The sequence below is a fragment of the Anastrepha obliqua genome, chromosome 4 (assembly GCF_027943255.1).
Source record: "Anastrepha obliqua isolate idAnaObli1 chromosome 4, idAnaObli1_1.0, whole genome shotgun sequence".
NCBI classification, from domain to species: Eukaryota; Metazoa; Arthropoda; class Insecta; order Diptera; family Tephritidae; genus Anastrepha; species Anastrepha obliqua.
The window spans coordinates 76227785-76244959 of record NC_072895.1 but is presented as its reverse complement, the minus strand read 5'-3'; the positions used below and the strand labels follow the sequence as shown (position 1 = coordinate 76244959).

The following is a 17175-nucleotide window of genomic DNA, read 5'->3' as shown; positions in this document are numbered from 1 at the left end:
ATGTTTTTCCATTAGAAGATGATTTCAAACGAAATGTCGTGCATGGCTTTATATGAGAGAAGTTAGGGATAATATTTGTTTTAAATTTAATTAGTCACAGCGTTCGACAGCCGGTCATGTTGTAGCCTTTTGAAAATAAGTCTTTAATATAATTGAATTGAAACTTTTTTATTTCTGTTCTGCAAGAATAAACCTGCACTCACCGCTGTGAATTGTGCTGGTACGTGGTACGCGCGCCTTCGGAGGAGTTTCCACCATCGGGGTCATATAAAATTGATCTGAATTGGCTACAATATCAATATTTTCTGCCAACACTTCTATTGGAATAAATCTATTCTAGTATTTGGTGGTTCATGCGAACAATGGGTTTCGAACCCGGTAATTACCGAATAGTATTGTAGTTACACACACACAGCGTATGGCTACGGCGAGTGCTGTGCCGTATGTTTACCGTATCGACACAAAAATTAGCATCGAACAAAGAGTGCGCCTATATCTGCCGATTAAAATGAATAATTACATGCGCCTATATCTCTCCAATCAACTTGTCTACGAAGTTGCCGTCTGTTATTTAAATATATATAAAATATAATATAAATATATAATTATAAAAAATAAAATACATAATGATTGCAAACGTTAAGTTTCGTTTTTAACTTTAAGACTTACTATGTTTTACAATACTTTCTTTGCTAGTTGGACTTTTTTACCACCGGTAAGGATCCCTGCAATGTTCTTGACGGTATTGAAGGTGTGTTATTTGTAAAAAAACCAGATGGCCGCGCTACCGGCGACGCCTTCGTGTTATTTGCTAACGAGTCTGATGCACCCAAAGCACTTTCACGACATCGCGAATCAATTGGTCAGCGTTATATAGAATTATTCCGTTCCACAACAGCAGAAGTTCAGCAAGTGCTAAATCGTTCAATGGATCCAAGAAACTATGAAGCTAGCCATCAGCCACCTCTGATAGCCCAATTGCCGGCAATGCCATTATCGCTCTTGCCTCAGGTAATATACCTACTCATAATAAATAAGATTATTATATATAGATATATAATATCCGAATAATATAGTTCGTTACCTCATCCCGTGAAAAAGCGCTTTTAGAGAAGTAAGAAACATATGTTCTAATTTGAATTTTCCTATAAGTACATCTAATCAAAGGCCCTCCAACATCGGACTTAAAACACAAATGAAGAAAGTTTACTAATTGAATACTTACGAGTATTTTTAGATTTTTTATGATAATTCGCCGTACTTCAATTTCAAGTGTTTTCCGTAGAAATTTCGGTTGCGTATATTTTACGCCCATGTGAACCGTTATAGCTACGACATTACATAACCACAAGACGCCTTGATATGACTTGTCTGCTTATGGACATTTGGCCTAACTTGCACTTATTAATTTGTGCCTTACGATTTCTTCTCATATACACCACGTTGCAAATTTATAAACGCACCACTATTTTTTTTATGAAATTGAGTTGATACTACTAAAAAACAAAGTCTCAACTTTGCTAAAATTTTTTCCAAATTTCATAAAACTTTCAACTTTTTAACTAGAATTTTTAGAATTTTACTGGGTATGCTATTTTATAGCCCATTGAATTTTAATAGGCTTTCTTTTTCACATAAATGAATTTTAGTACTAGAAGTATTACGCCTTTTCTTTCATACAAAGTACATATGTACATGCTCTACTTTTTGTATATAGAATAAAAAACCTTTTACTGGAATTTGGCATTTATTGTAGTATGACAGTGTGACTTTAGATTAATTTTCATATTAACTTCGTATTATTTTTAAAATTTAGCGGGACTTTAGAGCTATTTTCTGAAGACCTTATTTTATCATTTCATGTAGAATCCGAATCCTCTGGAACGATATCAGAGAAAATTGACCCGCCCTAATTTAAAATATACCTTCATGGATCACTTATGGTCAGTTCCGACTTTCGCTTATCAGTGTCAGATTTTCTTACATTTTATACATTTTTAGATGGTTTGACATATTACTTAATATATAATATGACTTTGTAATATGACATATTATTATTATTATGGCTCTTTGAGCCAGATTTGTACAAAAAAAATCGTAAGCTTAATTTATTATACGGTAAAATATGTACAACAATTACTTAAATTTAACAAAAATGAAATATATATACGTATGTAACAGGTGACGCAAAATTAATCAATTATGGAAAGATTTATAATACAGTAGGTTCTGTTTTTATGCGGCTTTTTTTTATGCGGTTTTGAAATAGTGCGGTTTTTTTTTTAATTACAAAATGCATGTCGACCTATCGGGAATTGTACATATAAACAAGATTCTAAACCAGCTAAGCAAAAACTCATCACAGATTCATGCGGTCTGTGGAACGTATCTATAGTTATAATATGGGACTAGTGCCCTTTTTTATGCGATTTTATTACATTATTTCAGATTTATGCGGTTTTAGCATTTGAAACGTATCTATAGTTTTACTATAGAACTAGTAGCTTTTTTTATGCTGTTTCTTCCGGAACGTATCTACCGCATAAAAACAGAACCTACTGTATTTGCAAATATCGTCCTATGGCAATCATATTTGACACTTGTGAGCTAGACAGCTGCAGCATACAAACAGACAAGCAATGGAGCACGTAAGGGTCAAAATAAAGATTTCCGTCATTCAAAATATTTTTTTTTTAGTAAAAAGTTGAATGGTTAATTTTGCGCCACCCTTTATATATGTATCGTATTTCTGAACAAAAGTAAGCGAGGAAGGGTAAAAATGTATATAGCTTAGAAAAATGTATATGAAGAAGAAAATTTTCTTCTTGTTATTTATTTATATATGTTTTTCGGTACTTAATATTATCAGGTAATTCATTATAGCATTTTAGGCATTTATCGAAAGCATTGCATTTGTCAGACTCACTTTTGAAATGTGACTGTAGTTACTTCAATTTATATTAATGCGGCATTTTCGAATCTTTTTCAGCATTTGATAACTTCAGGGACCACAAAAAACTGTATACGATTGCGTGGTCTACCGTACGAGGCACTTGTCGAGCATATTCTTCATTTCTTGGATGATTTTGCAAAACATATTATATATCAGGGTGTCCACATGGTTATTAATGCTCAAGTAATTTTTGATGTCAATTATTTTACTATTATTACTTATCTGAAAACATTCAATTCAATAAAATATTAAAACTTTTTACTCCTTAGGGCCAGCCGAGTGGCGAGGCTTTCATTCAAATGGACTCAGAGGAGTCAGCTCGCCTGTGTGCTTCACGCAAGCATAATCAGTTTATGATGTTTGGTAAAAAGTATCGATACATCGAAGTGTTTCAGTGTTCCGGGGATGACATGAATATGGTCCTGAATGGTGGCCTACAGTCGCCGATCGCCGCAACACCTCATTCCCATCATCCAGCTGCAGCTAAACAGACATCGTTACTCTCACCGGGTATGTTACCTCAATCGTCGCCGTCCAACGCACAAGCAATTAGTTTCCATACGCATGCTCACGCCCCCAATCATGGTCATACTCATGCTCACGCACACACTCACGGTCACAGTCAGGGTCATAGTGCCCACATACAACATGCGCACGCGCATGCATTGCAATCATCACCATCAATGGCGGCAGCAGTTGCTGCGTTAACACAGCAACAACATGTTGCACTATCTCCAACAAATCCACAATCAGTGGCAGCTATAGCAGCTTCTGCAGGTGGCTTATCACCTTTTATGAATGCCACAGTCGGCACACCATCGCACTCTGCTCAGCATCAAAGCATAGCAGCGCAATCAAATGCGGCTGCTGCCGCTGCTGCTGTTGCTGCTGCAGCCGCGCAAAATGCAGTTGCCATTGGTGGTCTGGGAACACCACAAACTTCAACTCTACAAATGGCAACGAACGCTTCAACTGCTGTTAGCGCGCAAACACCAACTATGACTGCATACCCATTCAATTTTTCCCTTCCACCACCGCAGATGAGTATGGCCACAAATCCAGCACTCATTGCTCAGCAACAGGCACAATTTATTGCGCAACAAAATTTGTTGGCACGTCAACAGGCTGCAGCTGTAGCTGCTGAGCAACAACAGCAGCAACAATTGTATGCAAATCTTATGAGTCCGCTGTTGTTTCAACATCCATCTGCTGCTGGTACAACTAATGTGTCGACACCAAATGTTGCAGCCGCAAGCCCAGCTGCCAATCAGCCTCAATTTGTGCTTATGCCACGCCCATTCCCTTTTCAACCATTTCCAATGGGTTATATCCCACAGGGCTATCAATACGCTGCAACCGCCGCAGGTGTGAGTGGCGCACCAACACCAGCCACAGGTTCTGGCGTCTTACCAAACTCGGCAATGACGTCAGCCACAACTATATCCCATTCAATAAAACGGTCATATGAGAACGCCTTTCAGCACGAGACCAATGTCGCAACTGCCGCAAAACGTGCCCTCACACGCCCTCCAACTGCCGGTGGTGTATACCAGATCTATAATCCAGGTGTTTAATTGTATTTTTTAGGAAGTGCTCACCAGTTGTTTATTACTTATATTTTATTCCAAAAAATACCAATCTTGAAGCTGATTGGCAGTTCTTTCTCCTTCCATAATATGCTACATAATTTCGACTGTCTTCAGTCGTTAAACAAATTTAGTTCAAGCTATGCTTTCCTGTAGAGGGTGACATGTTTGTAGCGATAGCGTTGCATATAGAAGCCCGCATAAAATGGTATGATTGCAATATAACACATACTATTTGTATAGATTCTTAAAAAATATCCACACTCTATACATACCATATGAATACATGCATACGATTATAATTATTTACCCAGACCCACTTCAATTCATAGATATCTATTTAATAAGAACCTTTTTGTTCATAGAATTAAGCTTACAATTGTGTTACACGATTATGATGATTTCAAACTGAATATTTCTATGAAAATAGTAGATAATTGGAGAATTTTGAATTCAAATTACACTCAATGTGTGAGGATTATTCTGAGCAATATATAATATGTATATTAAACCAATAACGGATTGAGTGACGTTCAAGTTAAATTCTCGGCATCTCTATACCTATAAAATAATTTTTTTCATCATTCTAACTATTTAAAAATTTAAACAAAGGCGAATCGACTTGAAAAGTTGAAAGAGGCTAGCAATATTCATTAACAAAGTGTTTAATATGTTGCCCTATTTAATCATCTTATTCATATACATACGCTTGATAATGTAATACATACATATATATTTTTGTGCAATTTATTTCTATAAAAGTTTGTTATATTCCTCGACGGTCTTTTGTGGTTAAAGGACAAATAAGTTGTGAACACTTCGTAAATGAATATTGCAAGGTGTTGGATTTCCACTTGCCTTGAACACAAACTGTTTTGCTATCAAAATAATTCTCAATTAAACTGGGCTTTTTATATTTTTACACTATTTATAAATGCATTATTCAGAATAATTAAAATACGAAATAGCAGCTTCTAGCTTTTAAGAATTTTACATTCTGATAAATTTTAACCACAAAAAAAAAAAATAAAAAACAAAAACAACTTCGGCTAAGTATAAACTTATAAAGAGGTAATTTTTTAAAATACCTAGAGTAAAACAAATTATGATTCCACATATACATTTTACTAATTTTATATGGCAATAAAGTTATCGCTTCTTAGAGAAAGTAGCTGAAAAGCAGTACATTAAGAAATTACCAAGCTTCAAGCACTTATGTGTACGTATATGAGTATCCCGATGAATGTGCATGCTAACATACATATATTTAGTCAGTTCGTCTCCAAGAAGCGATATTATTTAATCTAAGTATATACTCTTGAGGATAAAGCTTAATATTTTGTACCTCTATTTGAAACGTATTTGCAATTTCCAATTAAAGACCTTTCATTTGTCTGTTGTCATTAAATTTTTTTTTAACAAAATTAAATATTTTTGGCATTATTTTTTTACCTATATAATCTATAGTTTTTAATTCGTATGTTTTGTTTAACATTTTTCTTATGCGTTAAGTTTGCTTGAATTACTCAGATGTGAGGTTAACGTAATGTACACAAGTATAGAAAATTATTGGTTGATCAGCGTATATCTGTAACTGGTGTTAGTCGCAAATCGATTTATGTCTTCTGTCATCACTAATTTGTTCATAATGTTACTCAAAGTTCCTGCAATTTTTCTTATTCTAACAATAATTTTTATTTTGTGCAATTTTTATTCTAACGGTAGTATCTAATATATTTACAACTTCTCAGAAGAAAAATTATAAAAAAGCTATGCTTCTATAATTTTGTAATTTTCGTAATTTATTTTGTTTTGTTAGAGAAATCCAAATAGTCACCTTGTATAGAGTTTTAACGAGTTGATTGAAGGACCAAAAGCGTTAAAGTTTCTTGCGTTCGCTTCTCCGTGATGTTAACGTAATATAGGCTGGGCCATGTAAAATTTGCTTTTTGAATCGGCTATAAAAAAAACTAATCAATATTTTTTCAAACTTTTTTTTTATTTTCAAGATTGAACATTGTCATTTAGAATAAAAAATAATATCGTTCAAATGACTGCAACGACTTGCTTTACAGTAGGCCATTCGATCAACCCAATTTTTAAGCACATTTTCGATTGTTTGGGCTCCAATTTCATGAATGGCAACTTCGATTTCGTGTTTTAAAGCATCAATCGTCTCTGGATGATTCGCATAGCATTTGTCCCTAACGTCTCAACACAAAAAATAGTCCAACGGGCTTAAATCACAGCTCTGAGGCGGCCAATTGATATCGGAATTCGAAAACGATAGCCAAAAGTTCGAGTGTAACTTTGGCAGTGTGACAAGTTGCACCGTCCTGTTGAAACCAAATGTCGTCCATGTCATTCTCTTCAATTTTTGGAAACAATAACTCGTTGAGCATGTCACGGTAACGCTCGCCATTTACTGTAACCGCGGAAGAAGAAGAAAACTTACCACTTTGGAAATAGGTTTTCAATATTTCTTAATTTTGTTCAAGCATATAGCGTCCCATTTCGTAAATGTCAAACCTTTAAGTAAATTATGAACACATTTGACATGTCATTTGTGTTATCATTCTCAAAAAAATAAGTAGTTCAAAAAGCACACGCTTTATGGCATACCCTGTATTAGTGAAATATATAAAAAATCCGTATTTCATTTAAAACAAATAGAAGTTTACCATAAAAAATCACCAATTAATATAATGCCTTCAAATGAATTTTTTTGCGGTTTTATGCAGATCGCGCCGTGGCAAGAAAGTGTGTGTGTGCATATAATTTCTTGTGTTTCATTGTTTTCATTGCTTTTGCCTATTCTTTCTCTTGTGATCTTCCTAGTGTGATCACATAATTTTTAGCGAAGCCCTTTTCTGATATTTCTGATATGCATATCTACACATACAAGGCGGTCGCCGTAGCCGAATGGGTTGGTCCGTGATTACCATTCGGAATTCACAGAGAAAACGTTGGTTCGAATCTCGGTGAAACACCAAAATTAATTTTTCTAATAGCGGTCGCCCCTCGGCAGGTAAGGGCAAACCTCCGAGTGTATTTCTGCCATGAAAAGGTCCTCATAAAAATATCTGCCATTCGGAGTCGGCTTGAAACTGTAGGTCCCTCCATTTGTGGAACAACATCAAGACGCACGCCACAAATAGGAGGAGGAGCTCGGCCAAAAGGGTGTACGCGCCAATTATATATATATATATATCTACACATACATACATATGTAGGAGTAGGAGTATGCATGTGTTGAACGGTGTCTCTAACGATGTGCATTTGTAAGAACTTATTCAACTTGGCTGAATGTTTTGTGAGAATGGTTTTTCATATTTAAAAATTATACTTGCTCAAAAGTTCTGTTAGTAGCATTTAGTTTTTCTATAAACGGGCATTAATACCAAATACCAACATATATGTATTTAATGGTATGTAAGTGGCATATTAACTAATTTAGCTTGCATGCTATGAGCATGAATATACGAGTTATTTTGAATTATTCAACTATAGAAATTATATGGAAGTTTAACCGATTTGCGGCTCACAACTGTTTATGTGCGTACCTGTTCAAATATTTGTAATATATGGCAGAAATCAAGGACTAAAACAAGCAGCTATTAGATATGGTCCTTACTTTCTGACATTCCCAGGTGAAATAGTTGTTTTCCAAGTAGCTTCTTAAGTCTTCTTATATACAAGTAATTCATAGATTTCATACTGCAAGGAAATGCTTTCAACATACTATACATGCATATTTAGCTCTAAAATTGCACCAGTTTCTTATATTATAACTAAATGGTAAAATCTTGTTAATTTATCATACATATACATATACCAACATTTATATATACATATATATTTATGTGTGTCCTAAGTTTGTATCAGTCAACTAGTAATGCTAGGAAATTGGGTTTTGGTTTAATGTATGGTGATTATCTTGTATATTCAGTTACTCATGTTGGCATAGATATCTATATGCATTCCTACTTACATATGCATTGGTATTTACCATAAAAAATTGTCTTTTAATCGGTGTAACGTTATCGGTTTACATTTACCGCATTAAAATCTTTATTCGATTAACTTAATGATTAAAATGTACAATTTTTATATAATTTCTAATGGTGAAATTGAGTTTCATCACTATGCCCTTATTTGCTAACAAAACTGCAGTTCAACAACTCAACTCAAGTAACAAAAGCTCGAAATGAGATTCAAATAAAACTTTTAAAAAGGATCAAAGTTATTTCTTGCCTTCGGTAAATACGTACATATAATCAAGACCTAAGTTGCTAGCGACAGAAAAGAAATACCATTCAACTACTAAAGTTGTATGAAAAGCTTTGATGGTGGAATCGCTATGAAGAGTTACATAATAATAAATATTAAATATTCGTAATTTTGATATTACTTTCCTCACTTTTATATAAATATATCTACTTATTTTTTTAACAATTTAATAAAAAATACTTGATAGAATTGCAATGTTTTTTTCAATTCTGGGCTTTAGTGCACATTTTTGTTGTCTAAATTTGCATATTCCAAAAATCACATTTTTGCGTAATAATTATTTGTAAGCGTTTAAGGGAAGCAAAGAGAAGTACGAAAAATTATACATGAAAAAAAAGAAACGATGCGTAAAGTGATCGTGGCCTATAAACCGATAATCATGTATTTTTGGGTAATTTTTAGTTCAATGTTTTCTTTCACATACATATTTTTATATTACTTTTGATTCTACTAAAATTCTTTTCTTATATTAAATAACGGGTTGTTGCTAAGTTTAGAAATGCTTTAACTTTTTCTCTCAGTGTAATGTAACGTCCAACACACTGAATCTAATACCAGTTATGGAAGTTTTACTCGTATTTACATATTTTAGCTGGGTTTGGCTTTTTATTGCAGCAAACAACGCGCCTTGTGCATATATTTCCTACATCTAAACAAAAAAAAAAAAAACAATACTTGAAAAAATCAAACAAACAAATCTTGTATGTCTCTCTCTGTGTGTGTGTAATTTGCTGATGGTGATGTAACGGTGATGTAACGGTAATGTTATATATAACACATCTGAGCTGTAAGTACATTACTTTATATTTGTATATGGGATCACTCGTAAATTAAGTTGCAATTTTTTCGCATACACTCATATTTACTCCCTCCACATCCCTTTCCCTACATTTTTTATACTATGTATATGCATAGTATGTATGTATATATGTACTATATTGTTTAACCATGTGGTAGGAGTACAATTAACCAATCTCAACTGAAGACATTAACTCGAAATTACTAAAGGAAAAAACTTATTTTTAATATACAACCCTACAATACGACATATTTACTATACTTAGCTAAAGTGCTTTGGATTAAAAATTCAAATTCGATCAGAGAGGATAACTTCACTTATCCGATAGAAATACTTGAAGAATATCTGAAATACTTGAAGAGTATCACCTATATCTACATACATATATAGATGTGCATGAAACTACTATTGCAAAGGAAATCGATAATTAAAATTCGAAAATTAGCAAGCCGCCAAATAATAAACTACTTTTTAAGGTACCAAAAAAAATTAAAGCACACTTGCGGCTACATACATATATTTTAAATATGTATGCTTATATATTTGTGCAATTTAGATATATTTATTCTCTCTTTAAATACCTTCAAATATACATATGGATGTACACACATGCATATAGTACAATTTTAGATTAATTGGAAAAACGCATTTATACATATTTAGGTATGTATAGAACCGACAGGTATAAGCTTTACTAACAAGGCCTTTAATTTTGGGCATTTTTATTAAAGTTGTAGTTTTAAATCGTAAAATGATCTTTCGATTTCAATATTTTCTCTTCTTTTGAACTTTACTATACTTAATACACAATTGAGCGATTTCATGTCAAGTGATCTAAGAATTTTGGGAATTGTCGGACATTCCTCTGAAAATTGGTTCATTTGTTGATCTTATTTGCAAGCTTGAGTATAATTAAGAGTAAACTGAAAAAATTTGGAGTATAGTTTTTAAATTGGAGTATCTTCTTCTTCTTTTTAATTAACATTTGAAAATTTTGTTATATTAGTTTTTGTTTGTTTAATATATATATATATATAGTCATGGCAATCCCACTTTCATGGATGTCTCAGCACAGTCTAAGTCATTAATGACAAAAATATGAAACCAATTTGTGTTTTTTTCAAATATGAAAAAAGTAAAAAAATTGTATTTATTATATATATATTATATATACTGTGCTGAGACATCCATGAAAGTGGGATTGCCATGACTTTTCGAGTTATATTCAAATACATATACCTTATACTCAAATATGAACGAGACGTTATCAATAAAACGGTCCACGGATGACATATGGCAAAAATAAATTTTTTGTTTTTTGGTAGGACTGTTATAAGCTTACATGGCAAATTTCAGCGTGATATGTCACATAGTTTGTTTTCTGTGCTACTGTAAACAAGTCAAGCTCGAGTGTGTTCTTCGAATTCTCTTTTATGACTTCAATTGTCTCAAAATGTTTTCCACGGAGCGGCAACTTGAGCTTGGGAAACAGGAAAAAGTCACATGGAGCCATATCAGGCGAATACGGTGCTTGCGGAACGATATTAACATTATTTTTGTTCAAATAATCGCAAACAAGACGTGATGTGTGAGTTGGTGCATTATCGTGATGAAGAGCCATGACTTGTTGTCCCACAATTCCTTCCTTTTAAGACGAATGTTCTCGCGCAAACGCTTTAAAACGTCTAAATAATATTCAGCGTTAACCGATCGGCGTTGCGGAAGGAACTCCGAGTGCATCATACCTTCGTAATCGAAAAAAACAGTCAGCATAACCTTAATTTTTGAGCGACTTTGGCGTGGTTTTTTGGGTTGATGTACGGCCCTCTTTGAACGATTTGTACCACTGGAAAACACGTGCACGCGATAGAGCAGAACCCCCATAGGTTGTCTGCAACATTTTTAAGGCGTCTGAAGCCGAAATTTTGTTGGAATAACAAAATTTCAAACAAATTCTTTGTTCAGCTTGAATTTCCATCTTTAAATTCGAAGAACACACTCGAGCTTGACTTGTTTACAGTAGCACAGAAAACAAACTATGTGACATATCACGCTGAAATTTGCCTTGTAAGCTTATAACAGTCCTACCAAAAACCAAAAAATGTATTTTTGCCATATGTCATCCGCGGACCGTTTTATTGATAACGTCTCGTTCATATTTGAGCAGAAGCTATACCTACAGCGACCAGCGCTAGCATACGTACTCGCATATTACGTCAGTTTGCAAAGCGATCAAAGCTATGCTACGTATGGATGAAACCCAATAATGTCAAAAAATAATTTTTAACAAGAAAAAAAAATTTTAAATGTTAAAATAAACTGAATATATTTCACTTTAAAAAACTATAAAACCTAAATCTACTGCATTTAGATATTATTTTCATCAAAAATATTATTTTTTCTTCTTCAATTTTTTCAATGTATTACTTCTTATTATACTCAAGTATGCAAATAACCCAATTTTTTATATTTATGCCACAATGTTAATTTAAAAATACAATAGTATGCCAGCTTTTCATATACATTAAACATAGACTATACAGTTGGTTCCGTTTAATTGCTAAGCCATAGAAAGATTTGAAGTAATTAATACCAATTTTCATCAAAGTTCTGCACAAATCAGCTGATAATTTTTTGTATTAGTTATCATCATTTAAAATGTGACTAATTTTTTTGGTAAAGTAGTTTTACCTTATAAAGTGTGTTAAAAACTTTTTTATACAACCTGTATAAATTAGCTATCATTTCAGTTAGGCGGAGCGAAGATAATTCCAACTCAGTGATAGTAAAATTGTATCTATTGTAGCTTATTTTTCCCGTTTCGCTGTTCAAATATTCATCAGAAATATTTTTCTTTCGAAAAAATTTTGCTTTTGGCAAGGAGCACGTCATTTTCGATTCATATACATATTTACAATATATGTACGTGCACACACAAAATCGGTCTAGCCAAGGTCAGTAAGGATGTTAGTATAATAAGTCTGAAATGCGATCACTTTAGCTTCCTAGTTTGCTTTTACTGAATTACGAAGGGATTTTTGCATTGCATCTAACTGTTCACTAAATTCTATTGGTCGACACGATAAGCATATTTTTCTTCCGGACTCATTTTATTAACTTATTTGTTTTAAATACTCGTATTATAATACAATTTTGAACAAAAACTAATATTAACTTTCAAACAGAAATAAGTTGACTTTCAATCTATACTCTAAATAAGTTATAACTAAAAAGTTCCGACTCTTAACTAATTCATACTCAATCTCTGAATCTTTTCTTACTTCTAATTCTAAAATTGGTTGATAATAAAAAACACAAATGTAAATTTATTTCAAGTAGCTGATTAGGGCTCTTTAGGTGTAAATTAAATAGTTTGTTAAGAAATATTTATTTATTTATACAATTAAAAAGGATTTTTAATTTTAAATATAAGATCTTATCTGTTTAGGAGCACCAGTACTGGGCAGTCCATATGGAAATTTGTCGCCTTTCGGAGCACCAGCACCTTTACTGGCTTCAGCTCATTCACACCGTTCTCCACATCATCCACATAGCTCACTTCCACATCATCACCAGCACCCAGCTCCTCAAGCAGCGTTTTTCCCACCACCTCTTCTATATTGGTCTTATCCTAGTCCTCCAGTGTCGCCAACCGCATATTATGGTCAGCCGCCGACGCATTCGGCTACGCAGTTGGCTGGAAACATTACCGCTACACAACATCAAGCCATGGTTTGTACACACATGTGCATATTAATACATACATATCCATCTAACATATCAACATTTTCTCTATGTTGTTTCTTACAGTATTCTTTGGATTTTTTGCCAGCGGTGCAAACTTCAGCGCTTAACCCTCCGAGTGTGTCCATTCCTTCGCCTAGTACTTATTTACCAGCAAAACAATTTTCAGCTCTGCCAGCACCAGTCGTTCCGCTTTCTACTGGAGCTACAGGCGGAATAGGTGGCGGCAATGGAAGTAGAACAATTGTTGGCGGTTTGTCACCTTACTATAATAAATTGCCGTTACCACTTCCAATATCACAACAACAAACAAGCAATATATACCACTACAGTTCTCCGCCATCGGTGACAGTATCTCCACAGCCGGCTTTGGTCACTACACCGACCTCTGCGCCATCTATGCCTCCAACTCGATCGGCCGTATTAGGGCCTCTATCAGCAGTATCGACCGATTTGTCCATACCGAATACTACTTTGCTTACTATTGATACATCCCAAAATGAACGACCACCTACTCTTACAGTGACACCTCCCGCTTCTAAGTCAGCAAACAAAATTGCTTTCAGCCGAGATGTGACCGCCACAGCAGTAACCGTTAACAATGTCAGTGTGGTGCCAAACGCTTGTATGGAGCTTTATATCGCTTAACAGTTGTTAGACTTTGTTGTAAACCGTTTTTATGCATCCATGTATGGAGATATAAAATTCAAAGAGAGCTGTGTGAGCTATATATATAAAAGAGATTTTATTAATTAAAATGCGTCTGCAATTATAATCGATGCATTTTCTACACAAGAGAAATAATGTATTTATTATTATATCAATTAGGAATTTATCACTTCTTGCCAATTTTATCTAAATTTATAAGACATATTTAGTTTATTTTTTCAACCGAAAGGAAACATGTACAAATATCCATGAGAAGAGAAATACAAACACAATTTAATATAATTTCATAATTTAGTGTTTCCAGACAATCACAACGTCTGTACGAGTATATTTGCCTGTACTTGTCCTAATCACCACTATTAATTCCTAATATCAAAACTTGTAACTTTTTAACAAGCATTTTTATACAATAATTTTTAGAATTTTTTGTGCTAAGCAGACTTATAGTCAATGAATTTTAATGCTAGTTTCAAGGAACCAGAAATTTTTTAAAAATTCTAAAAATACTGTTTTAAAAGCTGAAAGTTTTGTTGAAATTTTGAAAACTTTTGTACAAAACTTGATATGAACAAATTTTCATTAAAATATAATATAATATATAGGCAAATATGTATATACATTCCAATCATGAAGATGCAGAACAAAGCAATCGCATTCAAAATAATCTCGAATTTTAGCAGAAGTACATAGATCTATTAATTGTAACAAATCTCCTGTCAAAATAGTTACAAACTTAACGGAGAGAATTATGAGAATTGCCAAATACTGAACTTTAATTATCTTAAATTAATTGTTTTTAAAATATAATCAGGCTTTAACCTTGGCTTAAAACAAACACAATTATGGACTTGACTTTTCTATACGTCTACATCTGACACGAATGTGCTGTAGAATACCCGATATAACATACGGTAGTTTCAATAAGAAAGTGTTTCGTTCAAGTACTTTAAAATTTAATGGTATTCTTAAAATGTTTATGTGTTTTTTTTATTTCAAGTTTATTTACTTAATGTGCCGCAATTTGGTGCAGCTCCGGCCATTCTTTGTAACATCATTACAATGGGCTCACATTCTTACTGTCAACAAATTTGCAACATTTTCAACAATCATGTACCTAATACCAAAACAAGAAAGAGTTCTGTGTGCCTTCTTTGGATGGTGAACGCTCCGACAACGTTTGAGTCCTTGAGCGCGCCAGGTGCTCAATAAGTCAGTGAGCTATTACATGGTTAAGTAAAGTTCTTTCTTTGCACCAGAAAACTTATAAGATGAAAAGGTTTGGCAACCAATTATGTTCAGAAATAACTTGAATGCCTACTACATATTTTGTTTTGAGAATCTCATAGTTTTTAAGAACCAAATCTGAATACTTCATTATTGTTACTGCCGTACATGCTCAACTACTAATGTCAAAAAGAAAAACACAAAACAAATAGATAAACTAGTTATAAGAACAACCAGTGTGCAATACTAAAATTTAAAAAGTATGTACTTACTTCTACTTAAATATTTATGCAGTTTCATAGAAGCTTAACATAAATGGTTGATGAGAGCAAATTAATGAGTTTTAATATTTCAAATATTGTCAAGTTTATAGAAAGTCAGCCAGAATAAATAATGAATGAAACAAACTTTACCTAGTCAATAGTAAACATATTTTAATCCTTTAGTTTTATTTATGTATAACTTAAATAATATCAAAAGATACAGGAATAATACGAAATCGCCTTTGTTAGACTGCAGTGCAGTAGTAAAATTTCTCAAATGCAATGAAATCGGGTGGAACATTTTAAATGTGCCCTTATATTCATTTATTTCTAAGTACTTGTTAAAAAATTAGTTGTTTGTATATGAATATTAGAAAAATTTAATTGTTAAAGCAATTCGAGCAATAAAACACATGGAAATTATTATTAACACTTATTCATAAGCAATAGCGTCATTCACACACTCGTAAAATAAGTGCAACCAATGACATTAAAAATTGGAAGTGAAACTGGGGGTTACTTTGCGTGGGGCGAATGTTTTCAAGTTATTTGACTTGTTATTGTACCGATGAAGGAGCATTAGTCACATTGCAGGCATGTAAAGTAATTTTCATCGAACCGCTGCCGGAACTAAGAATTATACATTAGCACCATCCCCATCCAATTAAAAAAATTGTTATATGCAAGTGAACTAAGAACTGGAACTGGTATACAAACAGATAACGAATGGAACGCGTAAAGGTTCAAATAAATATTTCCATCACTCAAAATGATTTTTTTATTCAGTAAAGTTATCTAAAAACAAAATTGGATGATTAGTTTTGCGCCACCTTGTATATGTAAACGTGACATTTGTTTGCTTGCTGTTTATGGACTCCTAAGAGCTCATATGGCTCAGTTTAGTTCATAATATATGTATGTGCATATGTATGTCTTATGTATTATTGGAATTTAACAAATTTGGACCCAATGTGTATACGTATATGCAACATACAGTTTGTCTCATAATTCTTTTCAAAACTTAATTTAGTATAGTATCATTAATTTCTTAGTAGAATCGATTACGGCATATCACTTTGCACACCTTTTTTGTAGCAGAACATTCTGCTGGTGCCTTCTATATTCTATTTCGACATTATGCATTGTTTCAAAATAATTTTCACCACTGGAAGAAATATAAACAAACACCAGAAATGTAACGGTAAACTATATGTTTTTGGTATATTTGTGGTTGTTGCTGCACGTAAAGTTGAAAAGCCAGGTAGCGCAAGTGAAAACGTCTTTGCCATAATACCGGGTTATCGTGCGATTCAAAATATTATATAATTGGTTTATTATAATTACCATAAATGTAAATCAACCATTAAAAGCCCTACAAAACAAGAACACTACTCGCACTGCAATATTTGGGAAGCTAAGTATAATGGCGGCCGTCGTAGTCGAATGGATCGGTCCATGACTATCAATGCTACGCATCAGCAAAATTATAGAAAAAGTGTTTTCTAATGGCGGTCGTCCCTTGACAGGCAATGACAAACCTCCGAGTGTATTTTTGCCATGAAAAGCTCCTCATAAAACTATATCTGCCGTCTCGAGTCAGTTTAAAACTTTGTGGAACAACATAAAGACGCACGCCACAAAATAGGA

The 17175-nt window shown here is 33.4% G+C and overlaps 1 protein-coding gene across 5 annotated transcripts in view; it reads left to right on the top strand.

The window, feature by feature from the left end:
• The window catches only part of LOC129246174 (RNA-binding protein fusilli), an 81228-nt gene extending 65264 nt beyond the window's left edge, over nt 1-15964 (top strand). For 3 of the 5 annotated variants that reach the window (XM_054884755.1, XM_054884754.1, XM_054884753.1), the window contains 3 exons: nt 697-1011; nt 2990-3136; nt 3223-5968. In XM_054884755.1, coding sequence (XP_054740730.1) covers nt 697-1011; nt 2990-3136; nt 3223-4527 — 1767 coding nt within the window. In that variant the 3' untranslated portion in view covers nt 4528-5968. Of the gene's footprint in view, nt 1-696; nt 1012-2989; nt 3137-3222; nt 5969-13061; nt 13361-13438 lie in introns of those variants that run through there. The other 2 variants (XM_054884757.1, XM_054884756.1) reach the window with 2 other exon arrangements.
• Nucleotides 15965-17175: the final 1211 nt, after the last annotated feature.